Source organism: Gorilla gorilla, chromosome 17 (assembly GCF_029281585.2).
Source record: "Gorilla gorilla gorilla isolate KB3781 chromosome 17, NHGRI_mGorGor1-v2.1_pri, whole genome shotgun sequence".
In the NCBI taxonomy this organism is placed as follows: domain Eukaryota; kingdom Metazoa; phylum Chordata; class Mammalia; order Primates; family Hominidae; genus Gorilla; species Gorilla gorilla.
In genome coordinates this window covers 66,281,097-66,306,654 of record NC_073241.2, presented here as the reverse complement: position 1 = coordinate 66,306,654, position 25,558 = coordinate 66,281,097, and the positions used below count along the sequence as shown (strand labels likewise).

The following is a 25,558-nucleotide window of genomic DNA, read 5'->3' as shown; positions in this document are numbered from 1 at the left end:
TTATTCTAAAATGACAAGCTCATCCCAAGATTCTGAACTACTATAACAATTCTGTGCTACTCATTTGGTATTCAATTAGATTGCCTTCCCAATGTTTTTCCTGAACATCCTGAGCACTATAAACAACAGCTTGTGTATAGCAGATATTAATTCATGAATTTAGTTGAAGTGAAATTCCCTGGGGCCGGGCGCGGTGGCTCACGCCTGTAATCCCAGCACTTTGGGAGACCGAGGCGGGCAGATCACCTGAGGTAAGGAGTTTGAGACCAGCCTGGCCAACATGGTGAAATCCCATTTCTACTAAAAATACAAAAATTAGCTGTGCGTGGTGGCAGGTGCCTGTAATCCCAGCTACTTGGGAGGCTGAGGCAGGAGAATCACTTGAACCCAGGAGACAGAGGTTGCAGTGAGCCAAGATCACACCACTGCACTTCAGCCTGGGTGAGAGAGTGAGATGCTGTATCCAAAAAAAAAAAAAAAAAAAAAAAATCCTTGGGGCAGGTAAATGACAAGCTTAGTAAAGATACATAAAAGTTAAAAGTATATATACATATAAAAGCGTGAGATTATGTATAATATACCAAGCCAAGATCAAGTCTTGCTCATTTTAATACTCCTCACATAGAGTTTTGTGCAGAGTAGAGGGCTTAGTAAATATGTGCTCAGACAAGGAGAATGAAACTAAATTACAGAACAACATTACACATTAAACAATAAGGTGCTGATTTTGGACATATTCAATAACAAATTATTAGTTATGTGAAAAAGAAACCAGACCCAGAAATTTTAAGTAGTGGGATTTTGACAGTGTTATAATGAAGAGTCGGGGTGTGGATAAATGGAAAAGTAGGACAGAGATATTTAAATCAGAGGAAAAGGTATGGCTTGAGAAAGAAACATGAAGGATGCACTGAAAAGATCTCAAGGAAACAAATCTGCCTTTTGGGAAAAAAACTTTATTTCTTAGGAAAAGTGGGACAAATGGGTAGAGAAGTGGTTCCAAATTATAAAAGGCTTCAAATACTAGGTTGAATAAACATAACCTAATACAAAATTATCATGGGTTTTTAAAATTCAGAAGTGGCACAATAAAAGCAATGTCTTAGGAGGATTCATTTGAGATAGATATTCTTGTTACATGATACTAATGTGCAGAAGGTTGAGTTTCAGATGACCCAAAGTGATAAAATTACATAAACCTAAAAAGTAGGCCAGAGAGTAGGGCAACTTTCAGCCTAGAAATATAAATTGTGATACTGATTAATTAAATGGATAGATTTATGGTCCTAGTTCTGGGTTCCACCAGCTAACTATGATAAAACATGGTGGCAGTAGGCAGGATAACTAGAGGTGAAAGCTGTTCAATTAAAAATGTCCTGGCGGGGCATGGTGGCTCACGCCTGTAATCCCAGCACTTTGGGAGGTCAAGGAGGGTGGATCACTTGAGATCAGGAGTTTGAGACCAGCCTGGCCAACATGGTGAGAAACCCTGTCTCTACTAAAAATACAAAAATTAGCCTGGTGTGGTGGTGCGTGCCTGCAATCCCAGCTACTCGGGGAGGCTGAGGCAGGAGAATTGCTTGAACCTGGGAGCCAGAGGTTGCAGTGAGTCGAGATCGTGCCACTGCACTCCAGCTTGGGTGACAGAGCCAAATTCCGTCAATCAATCGATCAACCAATCGATCAATGTATGTCTTGAGTCTCTGTTTCTCCGGGCATCTCACTTGGATTTGGATTTTTTTTTTTTACTGTCTTGATTGGAAAGAACTTTGTTTTAGGATGAGAGCAACATAAGGATACATGAAATGGCAGAACTATGACTGGGATGAACAAAGGCACCAGAAACCAGCATGATTAGTTCTTTTTTTCTTTTGAGACAGAGTCTCGCTCTGTCACCCAGGCTGGAGTGAAGTGGCGCGATCTCGGCTCACTGCACTGCAACCTCCGTCTCCCAGGTTCAAGCAATTCTCCTGCCTCAGCCTCCCGAGTAGCTGGGATTACAGGCGCCTGCCACCATGCCCGGCTAATTTTTGTATTTTTAGTAGAGATGGGGTATCACCGTGTTAGCCAGGATGGTGTCGACCTCATGACCTCGTGATCCACCCGCCTCGGCCTCCCAAAGTGCTGGGATTATAGGCATGAGCTACCACACCCGGCCCAGCATGACTAGTTCTAAAGGTGGCCAGTGTTACAGCTGGGTACTGTCTGATGGTTTGGATATATTTCCTTCACAAAGGCTAACCAAGAAGACTGAAAATGACCCAAAGTAAATAAAGTAAAACATTAGGGCTCCTAAAGCCAGAAAGCAAATAACTATTCCCAAGGATAATTCCCATCTAACCCAAAGGTTGCATTGTAGTCAAATGCCAACCACTTTCAAGTAAAGGAACTCAACACACAAGATGAGAACATGGTCAGCTAAAACTGACAATTGGCATGAAGAGATCTGGGTTCCGGAAAGATCTCAAACTATTTTATGTGAGTAGTTTTCCAGATGGTATACATTTTTAGAAGTTAAAAAAAGTAACAAATTTCAAAGGTAATGACAGAAAACAGGCATTCTCTGCCCACCACCAGAGTATACTGTGAACCTTCCTGGTCATCTTGCTTTCTTAAGTGCTTTTGTTCAATCCACAAAAATCTAATGTTTGAATAAAAATAATAAAATATAACTTGATAAAATTTAATTTACATAGTTACTGCATAAATGAAATTGGAAGAAAATTAGAAATCATTAGACTTATTGAACTGTTTTTTTTTTTTTTTTTGAGACAGCCTCGCTCTGTCACTGAGGCTAGAGTGCAGTGGCGCAATCTCAGCTCACTGCAACCTCCACCTCCCGCACTCAAGCGATTCCCGTGCCTAAGCATCCTGAGTAGCTAGGATTACAAGCGCCCACCACCATGCCTGGCTAATTTTTGTATTTTAGTAGAGACGGGGTTTCACCATGTTGGCCAGGCTGGTCTCAAACTCCTGACCCCAGGTGATCCACCACCTCGGCCTCCCAAAGTGCTGGAATTACAGGCGTGAGCCACCACACCTGGCCTGAACTTTTACATATGTATTTGCTTTCCATTATTTAATAAAAATCTCTAGGGACTTACAGTTCTGAGACATGATGAAATAGCTGCACTTCTTTTTCTATTTTTATTTTTATTTTATTTTATTATTATTATACTTTAAGTTTTAGGGTATATGTGCACAATGTGCAGGTTAGTTACATATGTATACATGTGCCATGCTGGTGTGCTGCACCCATTAACTCGTCATTTAGCATTAGGTATATCTCCTAAAGCTATCCCTCCCCTCTCCCCCCACTCCACAACAGTCCCCAGAGTGTGATGTTCCCCTTCCTCTGTCCACGTGTTCTCATTGTTCAATTCCCACCTATGAGTGAGAATATGTGGTGCTTGGCTTTTTGTTCTTGAGATAGTTTACTGAGAATGATGATTTCCACTTTCATCCATGTCCCTACAAAGGACATGAACTCATCATTTTTTATGGCTGCATAGTATTCCATGGTGTATATGTGCCACATTTTCTTAATCCAGTCTATCATTGTTGGACATTTGGGTTGGTTCCAAGTCTTTGCTATTGTGAATAGTGCCGCAATAAACATACGTGTGCATGTGTCTTTATAGCAGAATGATTTATAGTCCTTTGGGTATATACCCAGTAATGGGATGGCTGGGTCAAATGGTATTTCTAGTTCTAGATCCCTGAGGAATCGCCACACTGACTTCCACAATGGTTGAACTGTTTACACTCCCACCAACAGTGTAAAAGTGTTCCTATTTCTCCACATCCTCTCCAGCACCTGTTGTTTCCTGACTTTTTAATGATTGCCATTCTAACTGGTGTGAGATGGTATCTCATTGTGGTTTTGATTTGCATCTCTCTGATGGCCAGTGATGGTGAGCATTTTTTCATGTGTTTTTTGGCTGCATAAATGTCTTCTTTTGAGAAGTGTCTGTTCATGTCCTTCACCCACTTTTTGATGGGATTGTTTGTTTTTTTCTTGTAAATTTGTTTGAGTTCTTTGTAGATTCTGGATATTAGCCCTTTGTCAGATGAGTAGGTTGCGAAAATTTTCTCCCATTTTGTAGGTTGCCTGTTCACTCTGATGGTAGTTTCTTTTGCTGTGCAGAAGCTCTTTAGTTTAATTAGATCCCATTTGTCAATTTTGTCTTTTGTTGCCATTGCTTTTGGTGTTTTCGACATGAAGACCTTGCCCATGCCTATGTCCTGAATGGTAATGCCTAGGTTTTCTTCTAGGGTTTTTATGGTTTTAGGTCTAATGTTTAAGTCTTTAATCCAACTTGAATTAATTTTTGTATAAGGTGTAAGGAAGGGATCCAGCTTCAGCTTTCTACATATGGCTAGCCAGTTTTCCCAGCACCATTTATTAAATAGGGAATCCTTTCCCCATTGCTCGTTTTTCTCAGGTTTGTCAAAGATCAGATAGTTGTAGATATGTGGCGTTATTTCTGAGGGCTCTGTTCTGTTCCATTGATCTATATCTCTGTTTTGGTATCAGTACCATGCTGTTTTGGTTACTGCAGCCTTGTAGTATAGTTTGAAGTCAGGTAGCATGATGCCTCCAGCTTTGTTCTTTTGGCTTAGGACTGACTTGGCAATGTGGGCTCTTTTTCGGTTCCATATGAACTTTAGAGTAGTTTTTTCCAATTCTGTGAAGAAAGTCATTGGTAGGTTGATGGGAATGGCATTGAATCTATAAATTACCTTGGGCAGTATGGTCATTTTCACAATATTGATTCTTCCTACCCATGAGCATGGAATGTTCTTCCATTTGTTTGTATCCTCTTTTATTTCATTGAGCAGTGGTTTGTAGTTCTCCTTGAAGAGGTCCTTCACGTCCCTTGTAAGTTGGATTCCTAGGTATTTTATTCTCTTTGAAGCAATTGTGAATGGGAGTTCACTCATGATTTGGCTCTCTATTTGTCTGTTATTGGTGTATAAGAATGCTTGTGATTTTTGTACATTGATTTTGTATCCTGAGACTTTGCTGAGGTTGCTTATCAGCTTAAGGAGATTTTGGGCTGAGACGATGGGGTTTTCTAGATATACAATCATGTCATCTGCAAACAGGGACAATTTGACTTCCTCTTTTCCTAATTGAATACCCTTTATTTCCTTCTCCTGCCTGATTGCCCTGGCCAGAACTTCCAACACTATGTTGAATAGGAGTGGTGAGAGAGGGCATCCCTGTCTTGTGCCAGTTTTCAAAGGGAATGCTTCCAGTTTTTGCCCATTCAGTATGGTATTGGCTGTGGGTTTGTCATAGATAGCTCTTATTATTTTGAAATACGTCCCATCAATACCTAATTTATTGAGAGTTTTTAGCATGAAGCCTTGTTGAATTTTGTCAAAGGCCTGTTCTGCATCTATTGAGATAATCATGTGGTTTTTGTCTTTGGTTCTGTTTACATGCTGGATTACATTTATTGATTTGCATATATTGAACCAGCCTTGCATCCCAGGGATGAAGCCAACTTGATCATGGTGGATAAGCTTTTTGATGTGCTGCTGGATTCGGTTTGCCAGTATTTTATTGAGGATTTTTGCAGCAATGTTCATCAAGGATATTGGTCTAAAATTCTCTTTTTTGGTTGTGTCTCTGCCAGGCTTTAGTATCAGGATGATGCTGGCCTCATAAAATGAGTTAGGGAGGATTCCTTCTTTTTCTATTGATTGGAATAGTTTCAGAAGGAATGGTACCAGTTCCTCCTTGTATCTCTGGTAGAATTCGGCTGTGAATCCGTCTGGTCCTGGACTCTTTTTGGTTGGTAAGCTATTGACTATTGCCACAATTTCAGAGCCTGTTATTGGTCTATTCAGAGATTCAATTTCTTCCTGGTTTTGTCTTGGGAGGGTGTATGTGTCGAGGAATTTATCCACTTCTTCTAGATTTTCTAGTTTATTTGCGTAGAGGTGTTTGTAGTAGTCTCTGATGGTAGTTTGTATTTCTGTGGGATTGGTGGTGATATCCCCTTGATCATTTTTTATTGCATCTATTTGATTCTTCTCTCTTTTCTTCTTTATTAGTCTTGCTAGCGGTCTATCAGTTTTGTTGATCCTTTCAAAAAACCAGCTCCTGGATTCACTGATTTTTTGAAGGGTTTTTTGTGTCTCTATTTCCTTCAGTTCTGCTCTGATTTTAGTTATTTCTTGCCTTCTGCTAGCTTTTGAATGTGTTTGCTCTTGCTTTTCTAGTTCTTTTAATTGTGATGTTAGGGTGTCAATTTTGGATCTTTCCTGTTTTCTCTTGTGGGCATTTAGTGCTATAAATTTCCCTCTACACACTGCTTTGAATGCGTCCCAGAGATTCTGGTATGTTGTGTCTTTGTTCTCATTGGTTTCAAAGAACATCTTTATTTCTGCCTTCATTTCGTTATGTACCCAGTAGTCACTCAGGAGCAGGTTGTTCAGTTTCCATGTAGTTGAGTGGTTTTGAGTGAGTTTCTTAATCCTGAGTTCTAGTTTGATTGTGCTGTGGTCTGAGAGACAGTTTGTTATAATTTCTGTTCTTTTACATTTGCTGAGGAGAGCTTTACTTCCAACTATGTGGTCAATTTTGGAATAGGTGTGGTGTGGTGCTGAAAAAAATGTATATTCTGTTGATTTGGGGTGGAGAGTTCTGTAGATGTCTATTAGGTCTGCTTGGTGCAGAGCTGAGTTCAATTCGTGGGTATCCTTGTTAACTTTCTGTCTCGTTGATCTGTCTAATGTTGACAGTGGGTTGTTAAAGTCTCCCATTATTATTCTGTGGGAGTCTAAGTCTCTTTGTAGGTCACTCAGGACTTGTTTTATGAATCTGGGTGCTCCTGTATTGGGTGCATATATATTTAGGATAGTTAGCTCTTCTTGTTGAATTGATCCCTTTACCATTATGTAATGGCCTTCTTTGTCTCTTTTGATCTTTGTTGGTTTAAAGTCTGTTTTATCAGAGACTAGGATTGCAACCCCTGCCTTTTTTTGTTCTCCATTTGCTTGGTAGATCTTCCTCCATCCTTTTATTTTGAGCCTATGTGTGTCTCTGCATGTGAGATGGGTTTCCTGAAAACAGCCCACTGATGGGTCTTGACTCTTTATCCAATTTGCCAGTCTGTGTCTTTTAATTGGAGCATTTAGTCCATTTACATTTAAGGTTAATATTGTTATGTGTGAATTTGATCCTGTCATTATGATGTTAGCTGGTTATTTTGCTCGTTAGTTGATGCAGTTTCTTCCTAGCCTCGATGGTCTTTACATTTTGGCATGATTTTGCAGCGGCTGGTACTAGTTGTTCCTTTCCATGTTTAGTGCTTCCTTCAGGAGCTCTTTTAGGGCAAGCCTGGTGGTGAGAAAATCTCTCAGCATTTGCTTGTCTGTAAAGGATTTTATTTCTCCTTCACTTATGAAGCTTAGTTTGGCTGGATATGAAATTCTGGGTTGAAAATTCTTTTCTTTAAGAATGTTGAATATTGGCCCCCACTCTCTTCTGGCTTGTAGAGTTTCTGCCAAGAGATCCGCTGTTAGTCTGATGGGCTTCCCTTTGTGGGTAACCCAACCTTTCTCTCTGGCTGCCCTTAACATTTTTTCCTTCATTTCAACTTTGGTGAATCTGACAATTATGTGTCTTGGAGTTGCTCTTCTCGAGGAGTATCTTTGTGGCGTTCTCTGTATTTCCTGAATCTGAATGTTGGCCTGCCTTGCTAGATTGGGGAAGTTCTCCTGGATAATATCCTGCAGAGTGTTTTCCAACTTGGTTCTTGGAAACTCTAAAAAGCAGAGCACCTCTCCTCCTCCAAAGGAACGCAGCTCCTCACCAGCAACGGAACAAAGCTGGACAGAGAATGACTTTGACGAGTTGAGAGAAGGCTTCAGACGATCAGACTGCTCCGAGCTACAGGAGGAAATTCAATCCAAAGGCAAAGAAGTTGAAAACTTTGAAAAAAATTTAGAAGAATGTATAACTAGAATAACCAATACAGAGAAGTGCTTAAAGGTGCTGATGGAGCTGAAAGCCAAGACTCGAGAACTACGTGAAGAATGCAGAAGCCTCAGGAGCCGATGCGATCAACTGGAAGAAAGGGTATCAGTGATGGAAGATGAAATGAATGAAATGAAGTGAGAAGGGAAGTTTAGAGAAAAAAGAATAAAAGGAAATGAACAAAGCCTCCAAGAAATATGGGACTATGTGAAAAGACCAAATCTACGTCTGATTGGTGTACCTGAAAGTGACAGGGAGAAATAGCTGCACTTCTGTCTACCCCTGTACAGCTAAAAATCTTAGACATTATACTTGAAACAAACATAAGAATACTGTAAAAGGTGAGAAACAGGGGCAGAAAAACAACAACGTGGTGAGTTTCCTGGGCTTTGTTTTTGCCTTAGAAACCTTGAATGTGGGAGAAGCTGGCAACCTAGAAACTCCAAAGTCATAGAGGAAAAAACAGCCTGCTCTCTCTGTCTAAAGGATCAGGAAAGGAGCAGTCTATATTGACAAAAAACTTTTAGACAATAACTGTCCTACTACAGCCAAACATGGGAAAAACTGTGGTCTCATTTCCCCCATTCCCCCCAGCAAAGGTCCAGTGGGAGGCTAGACGTCCATTTTTCAATGGTTCAATGAGACATCTTAAATCTTCACTGGGGTGGTGTTAGAGAACCAAGATCAGTATCTCACACCATAAACTGAAAATGTCCAGAATGCAATAAAAATCACTCATCATGCCACAAATGAAGATAATCTCAACTTGAATAAGAAAAGACAATCAGCAGAAACTAGTGTCAAGATGACATAAACGTTGGTATTATCAGATAAGAATAGTAAAGCATGCTTCATAAAAATGCTGCAAAAAGCACTTATGAATATGCTCTTTGAAAGGAAAAGAACAGCAAGTCTCTGAAAATAAAGAGAAGACATAAAGAAGAACTAAGTGGAAATTTTAGCTCTGGAAAATACTTAAGACAACTGAAAAAGACAATAAGTAAAATTTAAAAACTCAATGGACTTGTTCAAAAACAGAATGAAGAGGACAAATGAAAGAACCAGAAATTTGAGAATAGAACAAGAGAAATTGTACAGTCTGAACAACAAAGAGAAATAGACTAAATATACACACAAAAGCCTAAACAGAATGTCAGAGACGTGGAACCTTTTAATAATTGCCATTCTGACTGGCGTGAGATGGTATCTCATTGTGGTTTTGATTTGCATTTCTCTAATATGATGTTGAGCTTTTTTTCATATGTTTGTTGGCCACGTAAATATCTTCTTTTGAGAAGTATCTGTTCATATGCTTCGCCCACTTTTTGATGGGGTTGTTTTTCCTCTTGTAAATTTGTTTAAGTCCTTGTAAATTCTGGATATTAGACCTTTTTCAGATGGGTAGATTGCAAAAATTTTCTCCCATTGTGTGGGTTACCTGTTCACTCTGATGACAGTTTCTTTTGCTGTGCAGAAGCTCTTTAGTTTAATTAGATCCCATTTGTCAATTTTGGCTTCTGTTGCAATTGCTTTCAGCATTTTCATCATGAAGTCTTTGCCCATGCCTATATCCTGAATGGTATTGCCTAGGATTTCTTCTAGGGTTTTTATAGTTTTGGGTTTTACATTAAGTCTTTAGTCCATCTTGAGTTAATTTTTGTATAAGGTGTAAGGAAGAGGTCCAGTTTCAGTTTTCTGCATATGGCTAGCCAGAGATCATGTATTTTGCAGGGACATGGATGAAGCTGGAAGCCATCATCCTCAGCAAACTAACACAGGAACAGAAAATCAAATACCGCATGTTCTCACTCATAAGTGGGAGTTAAACAATGAGAACACACGGACACAGGGAGGGGAACAACACACACCAGAGCCTGTTGGGGAGTCAGGGGCAAGGGGAAGGAACTTAGGGAATGAGTCAGTATGTGCAGCAAACCACCATGGTACCCGTATACCTATGTAATAAACCTGTACACTCTGCACAGGTATCCCAGAACTTAAAGTAAAATTTTAAAAAATGTGGAGCCATAAGAAAAGATTGTAAATTTATGTCATTAGCTAGCCAGAAGAGGGCATGGAGTTCAAAAAGTATTAGAAAAAAATAATTACAGAAAACTTCCTAAATTTGGCAAAAGACATAAAACTATAAATCAATCTGATCAAAGTCCTTATAGGATAAAGAAATCCATGTCAAGACATATCACAGTAAAATTTCTTAAAACTAAAGACAAAAAAATCTTTAAAAAGCAAAAGAGAAATTATATTTTATGTATAGAGAAAAATAGTGCAAATGACTGTGGAAAACATCAGTGGAGAGAAGAAAATGCCACATTTGTCAAGTGCTGATAGAAAAAAAAAAAGCAACCCTGTCAACTCAGAATCCTATATTCAGCAATGGTAGTACCCTTTAGAAGTGATGTGAAAATAAGAACATTTTCATATGAAGCAAAACTACAGCAGGCTTACCTTAAAGAATAAACAGAGATCTAAAAACAAAACAACAAAAAGATAAAAGAGGAAATCTTGGAACATCAGAAAGGAAGAACAATAGAAAAAAAATAGAAACACAGATAAATATAACAGATTTTTCCTCTCTTCACTTTTCTAAATTATTCTGTAACTTATTTTAGATTTGATGATTTAAGCAAAACTTACAATATTTTATGATGTGTTTCTCAATGAGAGACTCTGTTTAGGCTTTTTTTGGTTTAGTCTATTTCTCTTGTTCAGATTGTAAAATTTCTCTTGTTCTATTCTCAATGAGAAACTCTTTAAGACAATTATAAATGGGGGAGGGTAAGGGAACTTAAAGGGAGATCAAATGTCTACATTTAATTTAAACTGATAAAATATGACACCAGTAGACTTTGATAAGTTATGTGTGTATAACAGAATACTTAGAGCAATCAATAAAACAAATCTATTCAAAGAAACATACTCAAAAACACTACAGTGGTTCCTTGGTATCCTCAGGGTATTAGTCCCAGACCTTCTCTCATACCAAAATCCCATGGATTTGCTCAAGTGATGTGTATGTATATATAATCTTTGCACATCCTCTGGTATAATTTATATCATCTCTACATTACTTATAATACTGGTAATACCTACTATAATGTCAATGCTACATAAATATTTGCTATACTATATTTTTTATTTGTAATAGTTTTATTGTTGCATTATTTATTGCCCCCAAATATTTTCAATCCACAGTTGGTTGACTCCAGGGATATGGAAGGCCAACCATATGGGAAATCATATACACTTTACATTAAAAGTAAGTGTCTGGGCTGGGTGCGGTGCCTTATGCCTGTAATCCCAGCACTTCGGAAGGCTAAGGTAGGCAGATTGCTTGAGCCCAGGAGCTCAAGACCAGCCTGGGAAAAATGGCGAAACCCTATCTCTACAAACAATGCAAGAACTAGCTGGGCATGGCAGCACGTGCCTGTAGTTCCAGCTACTCAGGAAACTGAGGCAGGAGGATCACCTGAGCCCAGGAGGTCAAGGCTGCAGCAGTGAGCCATGATCGTGCCACTGCACTCCAGCATGGGCAACAGAGTGAGATCCTGTCAAACCAAAAAAAAAGAAAGAAAGAGAAAAATCAAAAACAAAAAAAGGAAATATCTGAACATAACATACCAATTAAAAGAAACTGGCTGACTCAAATGCTGTGTCTAAGAAACTGAATTCAAAATCACAACATATATAGGGTGAAAGTAAAAGGATGGAAGAACACACATCTTGAAAACCTTAATAAAATGAAAGTAAGAATGGCTATATTAGTATCAGGTAAAGGAGACTTTAGATAAAAAAAATTACGAGGTAGGTGGATCACCTGAGGTTAGCAGTTTGAGACCAGCCTGGCCAACATGGTAAAACCCCATCTCTACTAAAAAATACATACATAAAAACTAGCCGGGCATGGTGGTGGGCACCTGTAATCCCAGCTATTCGGGAGGCTGAGGCAGGAGAATTGCTTGAACCCAGGAGACGGAGGTTGCAGTGAGCCAACATGGCGCCACTGCACTCCAACCTCAGCGACAGAGACTCCGTCTCAAAAAAAAAAAAAAATTACTAGGGACAGAGAAAGACATTACATAGTGAAAAGATGGTCGATCTACCAAGAAGACATAGCAAATTTAATGCATAAGCAGCAAAGAACAGAAGTATAAATATTTAAAACAAATACTAATAGAACTAATAGGAAAAATAGATATATCACAATTGTACTTGGAGATTTCAAAACGCCTCTGACAATAATTGATAGAAGTAGGTAGAAAATCAGCAAGAATATAGAAGAACTCAACAATACTGTCAAATAATAGGATCCAATTTACAGAACACACCACCCAACAGCACAATACGTATTCTTTTCAAACATCATGGAACATATATCAAGATAGAACATGCCCTAGCGTCCTTAAACAAACTTCAATAAGTCTGAAAGAATGAAAAACATACAGTGTGTTATGTGTGCACAGTGGTATCAAACTAGAAATCAGAAACAGAAAACAGGAAAATCTTTAAGAACTTGGAAACTAAATATAACACTTCTAAATAACCCATGGGTCAAATAGGAAGTTTCAAAAATACCCCAAAAACACACTGAATTGGATAAACATGAAAATGCAACATATCAAAATTTGTGGGACATAGCTGAATCAGTGCTGAGAAGGGAATTTAGAGCACTAAATGCTTCCAGTAGAAAAATGAAAAAGTCTCAAACCAATATGCTTCCACCTTAACAAATTAGGAAAAAAGAAGAGCAAAGTAAATTTAAAGCAAGCAGAAGGAAGAAAATAATAAAGAGCAGAAATCAATGAAATTGAAAACAGAAAAACAATAACAAAAACTAAATGAAACAAAAACCCAGTTATTTGAAAGATAATTAAAATGAACAAACCTGTGGCAAGGCAGATTATCCAATAGATAATTTGAATAGCCTTGTAAGTATTAAGGAAATTAAACCTGGAATTTAAAAAGTCTCAAAAAATAAATCTCCAGGTGCAGATGGCTTCACTGGAGAATTCTACTAAACATTTAAAGAAGAATTAACACCAATTCTACACAATCTCTTCCAGAAAGCAGAAGCAGAGCGAACATCTCCCAACTCATTTTATGAGGCCTGCATTACCTTGATACCGAAACAAGACAAGGACACAGGGGAAAAAAGAAAAAGGAAAACAACAGAACAATATCCCTCATCAAAACTAATGTAAATAGGCCAGATGCAGTGGCTCACGCCTGTAATCCCAGCTACTTGGGAGGCTGAGGCATGAGAATCCCTTGAACCCAATAGGTGGAGGTTATAGTGGGCTAAGATCACGCCACTGCACTCCAGCCTGGGTGACAGAGCAAGACTCTGTCTCAAAAAAAAAAAAAAAAAAAAACTGATGCAAATATCCTCAACAAAATATTAGTAAATGGAATTCAGTAACATTTTAAAAAATCATACATTATGACCAAGTGAGGTTTACTTCAGGGATGCAAGGCTGGTTTAATATTTAAAAATCTATGTAATTCACCATATTAACAGGGCAAATAAGACAAATCACATGATCATAAAAGATACTTGATAAAATTCATAAAAGGTATTTGAAAAAATTCAACACCTATGATAAAACTTTATGTAATCCATAACAGAAAAAATAGATAAATTGGACTTCATTAAAATTAAAAATTTCTGCTCTATGAAAGATCCCATTAAGCAATTAAAAAGGCAGAGTCAGGAGCAGTGGCTCAAATTCCAGCAGTGGCTGTAATTCCAGCACTTTGGGAGGCTGAGGTGGGAGAATTATTTAAGTTCAAGACCAGCCTGGGCAACATAGTGAGAGCCTGTCTCTACCAAAAGAAAAAAAAATTAAAGATAAAAAAGAAAAGACAAGTTACAGACTGGGAGAAAATATTTGCTATTCACATATCTGACAAAAGACATATATCTAGAAGATATGAAGAACTCTCCAAACAGCAAAACACCCAAATGATCCAATTAGAATATGGGCAATACTGAAGAGAGAATTTACTGAAGAAGATAGGAGGGCAAACGTGCACACACACAAAAAGATGTTCAACACTACTAGCCGTTAGTGAAATGCAAGTTAAGACTGCGATGAAATGTCACTATACACATATTAGAAGAGGTAAAATAAAAATTAATGACAATCCCAAATGCCAACAAGGATGTGGAGTAAAGAAACATTATATAATAATAAAACAGCAATTTATCTTTTGAAGCACTGTTCTTAGGAAGAATTGTTAAGGGAAGAACAGCCTACATGTGGATAGGTTTATGAGAATTCATCATTCAACATGTCACGCTTCATGGCCAGAAAGGGTTGAATTTAGAAGACTCCCATCACTTGTTATATTTTATATTATGGTGGGTAGACATAAATTTGGAATGATGACAGCTAATCTCACTGCTTTACAATCTAATTCCACACCCTAAAATCTCAAGCTTTTACTTAATGCCTAATATTGTCCACAATGATATCAAACAGCAAAGGATTCTGCATAATGGCAAGATCATTTTAAAATGTCTTTGGAACCCAGCAAAAATTACACCAGACTGCTCAGAAATAAATATTCTAAGCTATCACTTTGGAAGACAAGGTAATCTTTGAAGTCTTCCAAGAATAAAGGGGAATTTACTTAGTAGACATAACTGATATGCATCTTCAGTAAGCCAAGATCCAGAAAAACCTCTGGTTCTACACATCTGCTATAGTATTACAACAATTTTACACTGTGCTCTCCAAACTACAGACATTGCTAAAAGAACAGGCAGGACTTGGGCAGGCGCGGTAGCTCATGCCTGTAATCTCAACACTTTCGGAGGTCAAGGCGGGTGGATCATGAGATCAGGAGTTCAAGACCAGCCTGGCCAAGACGGTGAAACCCCATCTCTACTAAAAATACAAAAATTAGCCAGGCGTGGTGGCGGGCGCCTGTAATCCCAGCTACTCGGGAGGCTGAGGCAGAGAGCTGCTTGAACTTGGGAGGCAGAGGCTACAGTGAGCTGAGATTGTGCCACTACACTCCAGCCTGGGCAATAGGGCGAGATTTCGTCTCAAAAAAAAAAAAAAAAAAAAAAAAGAACAGGCAGTACTCACCAATTGTAATCCAGTCGAGACTGGTGAAGCTGCTGCTGTTTTAGAAGAAGCTTTGTCTCCTGCTGGGCCAGCAGATGCTGAAGGCGCTGCTTTTCAATTTCCAGTTCCATTTTCTGAAGCATCAGTTGCTGCTTTCTATCTTCTGAGATCTGCTTTTTCAAAGTTTCATTGGGTTGCAGTGCCCCTCCACCATGCACCAGAGATGCCCAAGAAAGCCGACAATAACTGCATGATTCTGGATGTGTCTTAGGATGTTGAGGGGTCATGTTTGTAGGATGGCTGTCATGAACACGATCTGCAGCAAGTCTATGACCACAGCACTGACTAGGAGTAGGCTTAAGATGTGGACATTCCTTCATGTGCAATTCTTCTTGTGGCATTTTCTCTGTTGGGACTGCATCTACTGGTTTTCTCCCTGGAGATTCATAATTACATGTTGTGGTCTCTGATGGTATCTTATCTAGATCATCTTTGGGATGATGAAGGGTTACTGGTTTCAAAGAATTATTCCTAAATGCTATAAGGGATTCTGAAGCTGAATCCTGGACTGCAGACTTAGGTCTTTGCTTGGTTTGATAGTAGGTCTGTGGTCTGGCTATGCTCAAGTAGGAACCATCCAGTTCCACAGATGAACACTGGAGAGTGCTTTTTCTACTGGATACCTAGAAAGAACCACAAGATCACCTGTCAAATAAGAACACAACAAAACAAGTTCTTTTGTTTGGTTTTTCAGAAATCAGTGATATATATTTACCAAGCCAAAGCTGTTGTTTTGTCTTAAATATTAAATTATAGCATTCACACAGCTAAACAGACTTGTGCCCAAAGCTACATCCATTTTCAAACAACCTACACTTCAGTAAATCTATATAAAGATAAGAAAAATAAGTTGCTGCTACATGTTGCTTAAGCATGATCTTTGGTGATTTCTGGAGTTGCAAATAAAGAGAGTTACATAAAGTCAATTTTGAGAAGAGGTGAAAGCCTTAAACATGAACATCTTAAAATGTTTACTTTTGAATACTGAGCCAAGGAATCCATTCAGTCACTTTAAATACTCTTTGGCCATTACACAGCATGAGACTTTATGTAAAACATTTCACCTTATACAGAATAGATGTGATTTACTGGTAGAATCTTGATGAGGTTTTATAATTATCTTTACAGAACACAGATAAAACCAACCACTTTCAACAAAATAGGATTGTAATCAAAAGCGTTATTTAAATACAAAAAATATTTAATTTCATCTACAAACATAAGTGATTTTTCAATCTATTCAAGTGATTAGTCTGATAGAACTCGGGCAGAAAGGAAGCAGTTGCAAATTATCTCTGACATGTCAATAGAGTCAGATTTTCCAACATTTTAGCTGTAAGTCTGTTCTGTCAGCGAGATCAAAACTTAATCTGTATCAATGATTCTCAAACTTTAATGTGTAGCAGAATAAACTGAAGGGTGCTCGTCAAACATGAAACTATAGCTTCATCCCCAGAGTTTCCAAATCTTTCTGTCGGGAGCAGAGTCAGAGAATTTGCTCATGTTGCTGATCTGGGACCACACTTTGAAAACTATTGGTCTATATCATGGAACACCTCCATCTGCCTTACTGTTGAGCTTGGCCTGGGAAGGTTGAGTTGTCATACTTAGCTCATCTCTGAACATCGTTGACTTAGTACAACTAAGCAGCTTTTCTTCACAGTGTATTTCAGAAACATGGTGTATCTAGATTCCATGTTGTCCAAACAGAAATATTATAGTTTAATGTAAATGTTGCATATGTTACAAATGAGCAACTTGCCCATGAAGGTAGACACTTGTAATTAACAAAATAATGAAAGATATTAATGTGTAAGAAAGAAACTTAAACTAAACTGAAGGAGGTGCATTTCTGAAAATGAATCCAGCTAACGATCAGACTCTTCCAAGGGTAGCCCTTTATAACATAAAAACTTCCCTTCAATTTAGATCTGGAGCACAGCAAAAAAGGGCCTCCAAGTCCAGTTACTTAACTAGCAAGATGGGTTGTTTGAAAATGTGTTATTCCTAGCAGCTGTTATTTCTTTTGAGCAGCCAGAGTATAACCTTTAACACAAATCTAAAAGGAACAAATCCACTTGTGGAGAGGCCTTGTTTTCCAAGGCCTATTTACTCTAGATATACAGATTCAGTCTTTAGTGAAAGCTAAAGAGAAGGTAAGAGAAAGAAACTAAGCAGACCTAAACAAGTGAAATATCTGACAGCTTCCACTAACACTTCCTCTTCCCTCAGGCTTTCATTCAAAGCCCATTTATGTTAACACTGTACTTTCTTGCCATTTTCTACTTCTATTCAAACAAATCCAAAAAATCTTCTGTGTATTGAACACTTATATTAACCAAACAAGCAAAAATTCTTAATCTTCTATCCATATCCTCTGAAATAGTCTCACTTTTCACACACAATTATTTGCATGCTATGGAGAAGCTTATTTGCTCAATGCTGCAAGAGAAATATGAGTTTTTCAGTAAACAAATATATTACAACTACTGTATTAGTTTCCTACTGTGGCTATAACAACTTAGCACAAACTTTGTGGCTTAAAATAACACAAATGTATTATCTTACAATTCTGGAAGTCAGAAATTAGAAATCTGTTTCACTGGGCTGAAGTCAAGACGTTGGGAGGGCTAGTTCCTTTGGCTCTGAAGACAGAATCAGCTTCCTTGCCTTTTTTAGCTTCTAGTGGCCACTTGTATTTCTCACTTTTATAGCCCTTCCTCCATCTTCACGGTGTGTCACTCCAACTCCTGCTTCCATCATCATCACACACTGCCTTCTCCTCTGACTCCTTAGAAGGACCGCTTGGATTTGATTGGGCCTACCTGGGTAATACAGTTAATTTCCCCCTCTTGAGAGCCTTAATCACATCTGCAAAGTCTCTTGCATTACAAAGTCCCTTGTGACACATAACGTGACATTCGGGAATTAAGACATGGTCATATTGGGGGGGGGGGTACTCTCAGTCTACCATGCCTATTTTTAAATAAAAAGTAATTTAAAACAATTGAAATAGCTAGCTACTCCACAGACATAAAACAAATGAATGAGAATAAATGAGATCCCTAGTATAAGGGGAGAAAAATCCCACCAATTTATTTCGCAATAGTTGCAAACGATGGACTGATGGGTAAAAAGTATCAACTAACAGAGATACACAGCAACATCATGTTTCTTATCCTATGATAAAAGAATGAAGGGTATTACAGTGATTAAGATTTTAATTGAATGACTGTAGTAATGCTAAAGGATTTCTATTTAAATGAGAATGAGGAGAAGACTTGCTCTTCTTCAAAGAACACAGGCAATCCTGTACACCAAACAGATGACAAGCAATAGAATGTGAACCAGCGCTAGGCAAAATTTCTAATAAGCTACTTCACAAAAAAATTAATTTATTTTACATCTAAAGGGAATCTCTAGTCTACATTAATCTCTCCTACTCTGAACTTCTATAGTACTTACTGCCAGTACAAACATTTAACATTTATCACCTGCTACTTAGTATGGTAAACTATCTTTTACTAAAAGGTCAGAAATTACTGACCTACAGAAATATATATATATTTATATATAATATATATATATTTATATATATTTTTATATATTTATATATATATAAATATATATATATTTATATATATTTCAAATGACAGGTAAGTTTTTAAAAGATCCAGAAACTTAAATATTTTATATTATATATTCAAATCCAGGTTTTATAGTCTCATTTTTGTTTCATAACATTATTTACATATGTCCATTTTTAGGTACTGACATATTCTACACTTACTTTAATGGTACTAACTGTGAAATTATCCACAAAATCAAGTATTTGGAATAAATTAAAAAATTTTTTTCAGTTAATGTTTCCTGTTTTTGAGAGGTAGTACAGCTTAATGATTTTAACGCATGCTTTGCCTAGAGAGCAATGCTCTGTCAATTACCTGCTGGGTTACTGTGCATGTGTAATAGGCAGAATTCTAAGATGCTCCCCATGATTCTCACCCCCTAGTGTATGCAACTTTTATTATCTTCTTTCCTTGAGTGTAGGGAGGACCTGTGAATATGACAGGATATAAATCCTGTGATTATATTACATTTTATGGCAAAACAGACTTCATATGTAACTAAGATTCCTAATCAGTTGACTTTGAGTTAATAAAAAGGGAGACTATCCCGGGTGTGCTTGATCTAATCAGGTAAGCCCTTTAAAAGAAGGTCTTATCCTGCTCCCTCATCCCCCACCCCACATAAGGTTGGAGATTCTTCTGCTGGCCATGAAGAAATAAATTGCTATGTTGTGGGCGGGCCAATCAAGTGGCAAAAACATCTGGAGCAGAAAGCAGTCTCCAGCCAACAGCTAGTAAGTAAATGGGACATGTATCACATAGATGTAAGAAACTAACTTCTGCCAATGACCATGTGAATTTGGAAGAGGACCTTGAGCTCCAGATAATAATGCAGCCATGTATACATATGTAACAAACCTGTACGTTGTGCACATGTACCCTAGAACTTAAAGTATTAAAAAAAAAAAAAAAAGGAATGCAGCCCAGCTGAACTTTAATTGCAGCATTGTTAAGAACCTAGGCAGAGGACCCAACTAAGTTGTGCCCATACTCATGACCCACAGAAACTGTTGTGAGGTAATAAATCTGCATAGCTTTAAATTACCAGGTTAGTGGTAATCTGTTACACAGCACTATAAAACTAATACAGCACATTACTCAAATTGCCTAAGCAATTTGAGGTTGCTCACCAGTAAAACACCAGTTTTACTCAGGTTCCTCACCAGTAAAACAGGGATTAAAAAATGCATCTATTGGCCGGGCGCCGTGGCTCACGCCTGTAATCCCAGCACTTTGGGAGGCCAAGGCAGGCAGATCACAAGGTCAGGAGATCGAGACCATCCTGGTTAACACGGTGAAACCCCATCTCTACTAAAAATATAAAAAATTAGCTGGGCATGGTGGCAAGCGCCTGTAGTCCCAGCTACTCGGGAGGCTGAGGCAAGAGAATGGCGTGAACCCAGGAGGCGGAGCTTGCAGTGAACCAAGATTGCGCCACTGCACTCAAAACTGAATGTGGTGGTGAGAAAGATGGGCAGTTATCAGGGGCACCAATTTATAAAATTCCAATTTACAAAAAAGAAAAAAACCCACTCATATTTCTGTCAAGGAGAACATTGTATGTGGTGTGCAGATGAGGTGGGGGAGAAATCCCCAAGGGCCATGTTCAGTCACAACAGGTTATATCTAAACTTCTTCTAAAGTGAATGAGTTCAGTAACTTACCTTTATTTTGCTAAAGTTGAGTTTGCAAGTCAGGCCAGAATTGAATTGCTTAACAGAGAAGTTATTCATTTTTCTCCTTCATACAAAAGATATCACTCTACACTAACATCTTGCACTGCCTTTTAGGGTTCTTGTAAGGATTAAATGAAGTAATACATATAAAGCACGTGGACCATATCTAACATAAAGTTAGTATTCAAAAGAATGTTTCCCATTATTATTATTAGTATGATTCTTCTCATTGAATTCTGACTCAACAATTTTGAAGGAAAGAGCTATATTTATCACTCTGTATGCACTGCACTAGGGCTAGTACACAGACATTCTCAACAGCATATGGTCTGCTATAAAAGCTTAACAGAAAAATTCAAGATGGGGTATGGGTCACAGTAACTAAAGGAAGAGGAAGACAGTAGAAATTGAAAACCCCCTGTAAGAATCTGAATATAAAAAATTAAGCTATTTTATTAGTAGAGTTGAAGACAGATGTTGCCTTTAGGACACAAGGAAGTAACAATGGGCCTAAATGAAATAGATGTATTTTTCTTTCTGGAGCTGCTCCAGGATTTCTATACTTGCAAATATAACTTCTCTTAACTAAGGCTTAAACCAACACGAACTCCCAAATGGCTGCCTCTGACATACGGGTTTAATGTGATCGTCTTCCGAGATATAACAGTAACTTAGAAACCAAAATTTTTTTAAACATTGAGGCGTAATTTACAATAAAACGCAAAGATCTTCAGTGTACAGCTTGATGAATTTTTATATTTGTATCTATCTGTGTAACCATCACCTAGATCAAGTTATAGAACATTTCCATTATCCCAGAACGTTCCCTTGTGCCCTTTCTAGTCGACAGCACCTCCTCAGACTCCCAGGGATAACTATCATTCTGACCTCTATGACCAGATTCATTTTGCTTATGCTAAACCTCAAATAAATGGAATCATAGAGTATGTCACTCTTTTGTGCCTGGTTTTTCTAGCTCAACATAATTTTTTAGCTTCTTCTATGTTGTGTGTTGCAATAAATAGTGCATTCTTTTTATCACTGCATAGTATTTTTCTTTCTTTTTTTTTGAGACGGAGTCTTGCTCTGTCGCCCAGGCTGGAGTGCAGTGGCACGATCTTGGCTCACTGCAACCTCCGCCTCCTGGGTTCAAGAGATTCTCCTGCTTCAGCCTCCTGAGTAGCTGGGACTACAGGCACACACCACCATGGCCGGCTAATTTTTCTATTTTAGTAGAGACACGGTTTCACCATGTTGGCCAGGATGGTCTCGATCTCATGACCTCATGATCCACCTGCCTCGGCCTCCCAAAGTGCTGAGATTACAGGCGTGAGCCACAGCGCTCAGCCCGCTGCATAGTATTTCATTGTATGAATATATCACAATTTATTCATTCTCCTGTTGATGGATATAAAATTGTATCTAGTTAGGGGTTATTATGAATAAAGCATGTATGAATAGTCTTATATTAGGCTGGTGCAAAAGTAATTGCGTTTTTGCCATTAAAATTAATGACAAAAGTCTTTTTTTTAGATATATGCATTTATTTATCTTGGCCATAGGGTAGGCATACGTTTAACTTTATTAGGCACTGCCAATCCAATAAGTTTTCCAAAGTGGTTATTTGATTTCATATCCCACAAGTGAAGTGTAAGAGTCCCAGTTGCTCCGCATTCACGTGAACACTTGGTAGTATAAGTGTTTTTATTTTTAGCCATTTTGGTGTGTGTGCAGTGAAATCTCGTTGTGGTCTTATTTTGCATTTCTCTTATATGTCATGATGTTGGACAACTTTTCTTACGCTTTTTGGTCATGTGAATGTCTTCTTTTGTGAAGTGCTTGGTGAAAACAAGACCTTTAAATAATTCAAAATAAGTGTTAAAGAGATGGAGAATAAAAAATGAAGGTCAAGGAACAACTTTGTACAAATTATTTCTCTAAACAGTCACCTTCACTGACCAATGAATGCCCTACATTTTCCAAGAACAGCCTGTCATCACTTAGGCTATTTATTATTATTATTATTATTATTATACTTTAAGTTCTGGGATACATGTGCAGAATGTGCAGGTTTGTTACATAGGTATACATGTGCCATGGTGTTTTGCTGCACCCATCAACCCATCATCTACATTAGGTATTTTTCCTAATGCTATCCCTCCCCTAGCCCCCCATCCCCCAACAGGCCCCAGTGTGTGATGTTCCCCTCCCAGTTATGAGTGAGAACATGTAGTGTTTGGTTTTCTTTTCCTGTGTTAGTTTGCTGAGAATGATGGTTTCCGGCTTCATCCATGTCCCTGCAAAGGACATTAACTCATCCTTTTTTATGGCTGTATAGTATTCCATGGTGTATATGTGCCACATTTTCTTTATCCAATCTATCACTGATGGGCATTTGTGTTGGTTCCAAGTCTTTGCTATTGTGAATAGTGCCACAATAAACATACATATGCATGTGTCTTTATAGCAGAATGATTTATAATCCTTTAGGTATATACCCAGTAATGGGACTGCTGGGTCAAATGGTATTTCTGGTTCTAGATCCTTGAGGAATCGCCACACTGTCTTCCACAATGGTTGAACTAATTTACACTTCCACCAGCAGTGTAAAAGCATTCCTATTTCTCCACATCCTCTCCAGCATCTGTTGTTTCCTCACTTTTTAATGATCGCCATTCTAACTGGTATGAGATGGTATCTCATTGTGGTTTTGATTTGCATTTCTCTAATGACCAGTAATGATGAGCTTTTTTTCTTATGTTTGTTGGTCACATAAATGTCTTCTTTTTAGAAGTGTCTGTTCATACCCTTTGCCCACTTTTTGATGGGGTTGTTTTTTTCATGTAAATTTGTTTAAGTTCCTTGTAGATTCTGGATACTGGCCCTTTGTCAGATGGCTAGATTGCAAAAATTTTCTCCCATTCTGTAGGTTGCACTTAGGCTATTCTTAACTCAGAGCTTACTATGTAGTATGCCAAATGTTTTACATATTCAACGTTAATTCTGTAAGGTAGTTATTATAATTACAATTTTACAGATGGGAAAATGAGGTTCGATGAAGCAATACAACTTTCCCAAGGTCACATCAACATTACATATGAGATATGGGAAATATCTCACTCTGTTACTTCTGTTACTCTATACTGTTCCTTCTAAAAAAAAAAAACCCAACTTCTTTAACGTGAAATACAATAAACAGAGAAATGTTTACAAAACAAATATGAACAGCTCAGTAAATAATCACAAGGCAATACCCATGTAACCACTATCCAAGAAAAAAAAACACAACTTGCACACACAAGACCCTCCCGGCCCCACACAGTTAGTACCCTCTACCTCTCCAGTCAAAGGGAATGACTATTCTGACCTTTAGGGGAGTAACTTCTTTGCTTTGAACCTTTTGTGCTTAAACATCCATACTAGAGTTCAGTTTTACTTGTTTATTTATTTATTTATTTTATTAAAATTTTTTTTAGAGACAGAGTCTTGCTCTGTCACCCAGGCTGGAGTGCAGTGGCATGATCTCGGCTCACTGCAACCTCTGCCTCCTGGGTTCAAGCAATTCTCTTGCCTCAGCCTCCCAAGCAGTTGGGACTACAGGGGCACGCTGCATACCTGGCTAAATTTTTGTATTTTAGTAGAGACAGGGTTTCACCGTGTTGCCCAGGCTGGTCTCAAACTCCTGAGCACCGGCAACCCACCTGCCTTGGCCTCCCAAAGTGCTAGGATTACAGGCATGAGCCACCATGCCCAGCCTACTTGTTTATTTTTTAAGTATAAATGGAATCATATGATATATATTCTTTTGTGTCTGGCTTCTTTCATCTAACATTATATTTGTGAACCTTATCCATGATGTTGCATGTAGCTAGAATTTACTGATTTTTATACCTATCTTGCAGAGGAATGTGGAGTCCTGATAAGTAAGCAACAACGAGGAAGGGGTCTCAGGTGGAGGAAAACAATTCCTCTGAGAGACAGCTAATCACAAACAAGCTGCTGGGTTAACCACATCTCTCTGCACATAACCCAAGCAGCACAACCTCATTCCACATGTAGCCCCTACAGAACAACCCTAGAAAGCTTCCCCACAGTCCCTGCCTCTTTGCAGACAGCCCTTCTCTGTCGTGTTGTCTGTTGCACCCCAGCAACATATATCCATACTTTCTCTAATAAATCTGCCTCTTTACCTATGACTATCTTGGTAAATTCCTTCACCGCCTGTGATGCTGGCCTCAGCCAAGTGCAACTACGACAAGGTCGGCAAACTTTTTTTTTGTAAAGGGCCATACAATAAATATTTTTGGCTTTGCAGGCCATGAGATCCTTGTCATAGCTGCACAGCTCTGCTTTTGTAGTGCAAAAGCAAGAGAGATAATACATGGACAATGGTTGTATCTGTGTTACAGTAAAACCTTATTTATAGGCAGTGAAATTTAAATTTCATGCAGGCCAGGCGTGGTGGCTCATGCCTGTAATCCCAGCACTTTGGGAGGCCGAGGCAGGTGGATCACGAGGTCAGGAGATCGAGACCATCCTGGCTAACACAGTGAAACCCCGTCTCTACTAAAAATACGAAAAAAAAACAAAATTAGCCAGATGTGGTGGCGTGCACCTGTAGTCCCAGCTACTCAGGAGGCTGAAGCAGGAGAATGGTGTGAACTCGGGAGGCGGAGCTTGCAGTGAGCCGAGATCACGCCACTGCACTCCAACCTGGGCGACAGAGCGAGACTCTGTCTCCAAAAAAAAAAAAAAAAATCCATGCAATTTTCCAATTTCACGAAATATCCTTTTCCCCCAACCATTTAAAGATGGTTCTTTAAATGGAACCATCATTAAATGGCTAAGAAGTAAAAATCATTCTTAGCTCATGGGTCGTACAAAATCATGCAGTGGGCTATATATGACCTGCTGTAGTTTGCCAACTGAACTTGATGATTATACTAAATATTCTTTCAATTGAAGAATCCTATGAATAGGCATTAAATAATTCTATGAATATGCTCAAAACCCAATAATAAAAGTGAACAATATGACTTGAAATGTACTGCATATTTACATTTTTTTCTATGTAATAAAAATGAGCTACATGAATGAACAAATGACATT

At 38.3% G+C, this 25,558-nt stretch overlaps 1 protein-coding gene across 5 annotated transcripts in view; it reads right to left on the bottom strand.

The window, feature by feature from the left end:
- The window catches only part of KIAA1328 (KIAA1328 ortholog), a 403,426-nt gene that overhangs the window by 143,121 nt on the left and 234,747 nt on the right, over positions 1-25,558 (bottom strand). For 4 of the 5 annotated variants that reach the window (XM_019013838.4, XM_019013839.4, XM_063699151.1 and 1 more), the window contains one exon: positions 15,106-15,767. In XM_019013838.4, the coding sequence (XP_018869383.3) occupies positions 15,106-15,767 (662 nt within the window). Of the gene's footprint in view, positions 1-6,558; positions 7,907-15,105; positions 15,768-25,558 lie in introns of those variants that run through there. The other variant, XM_063699149.1, reaches the window with a different exon arrangement.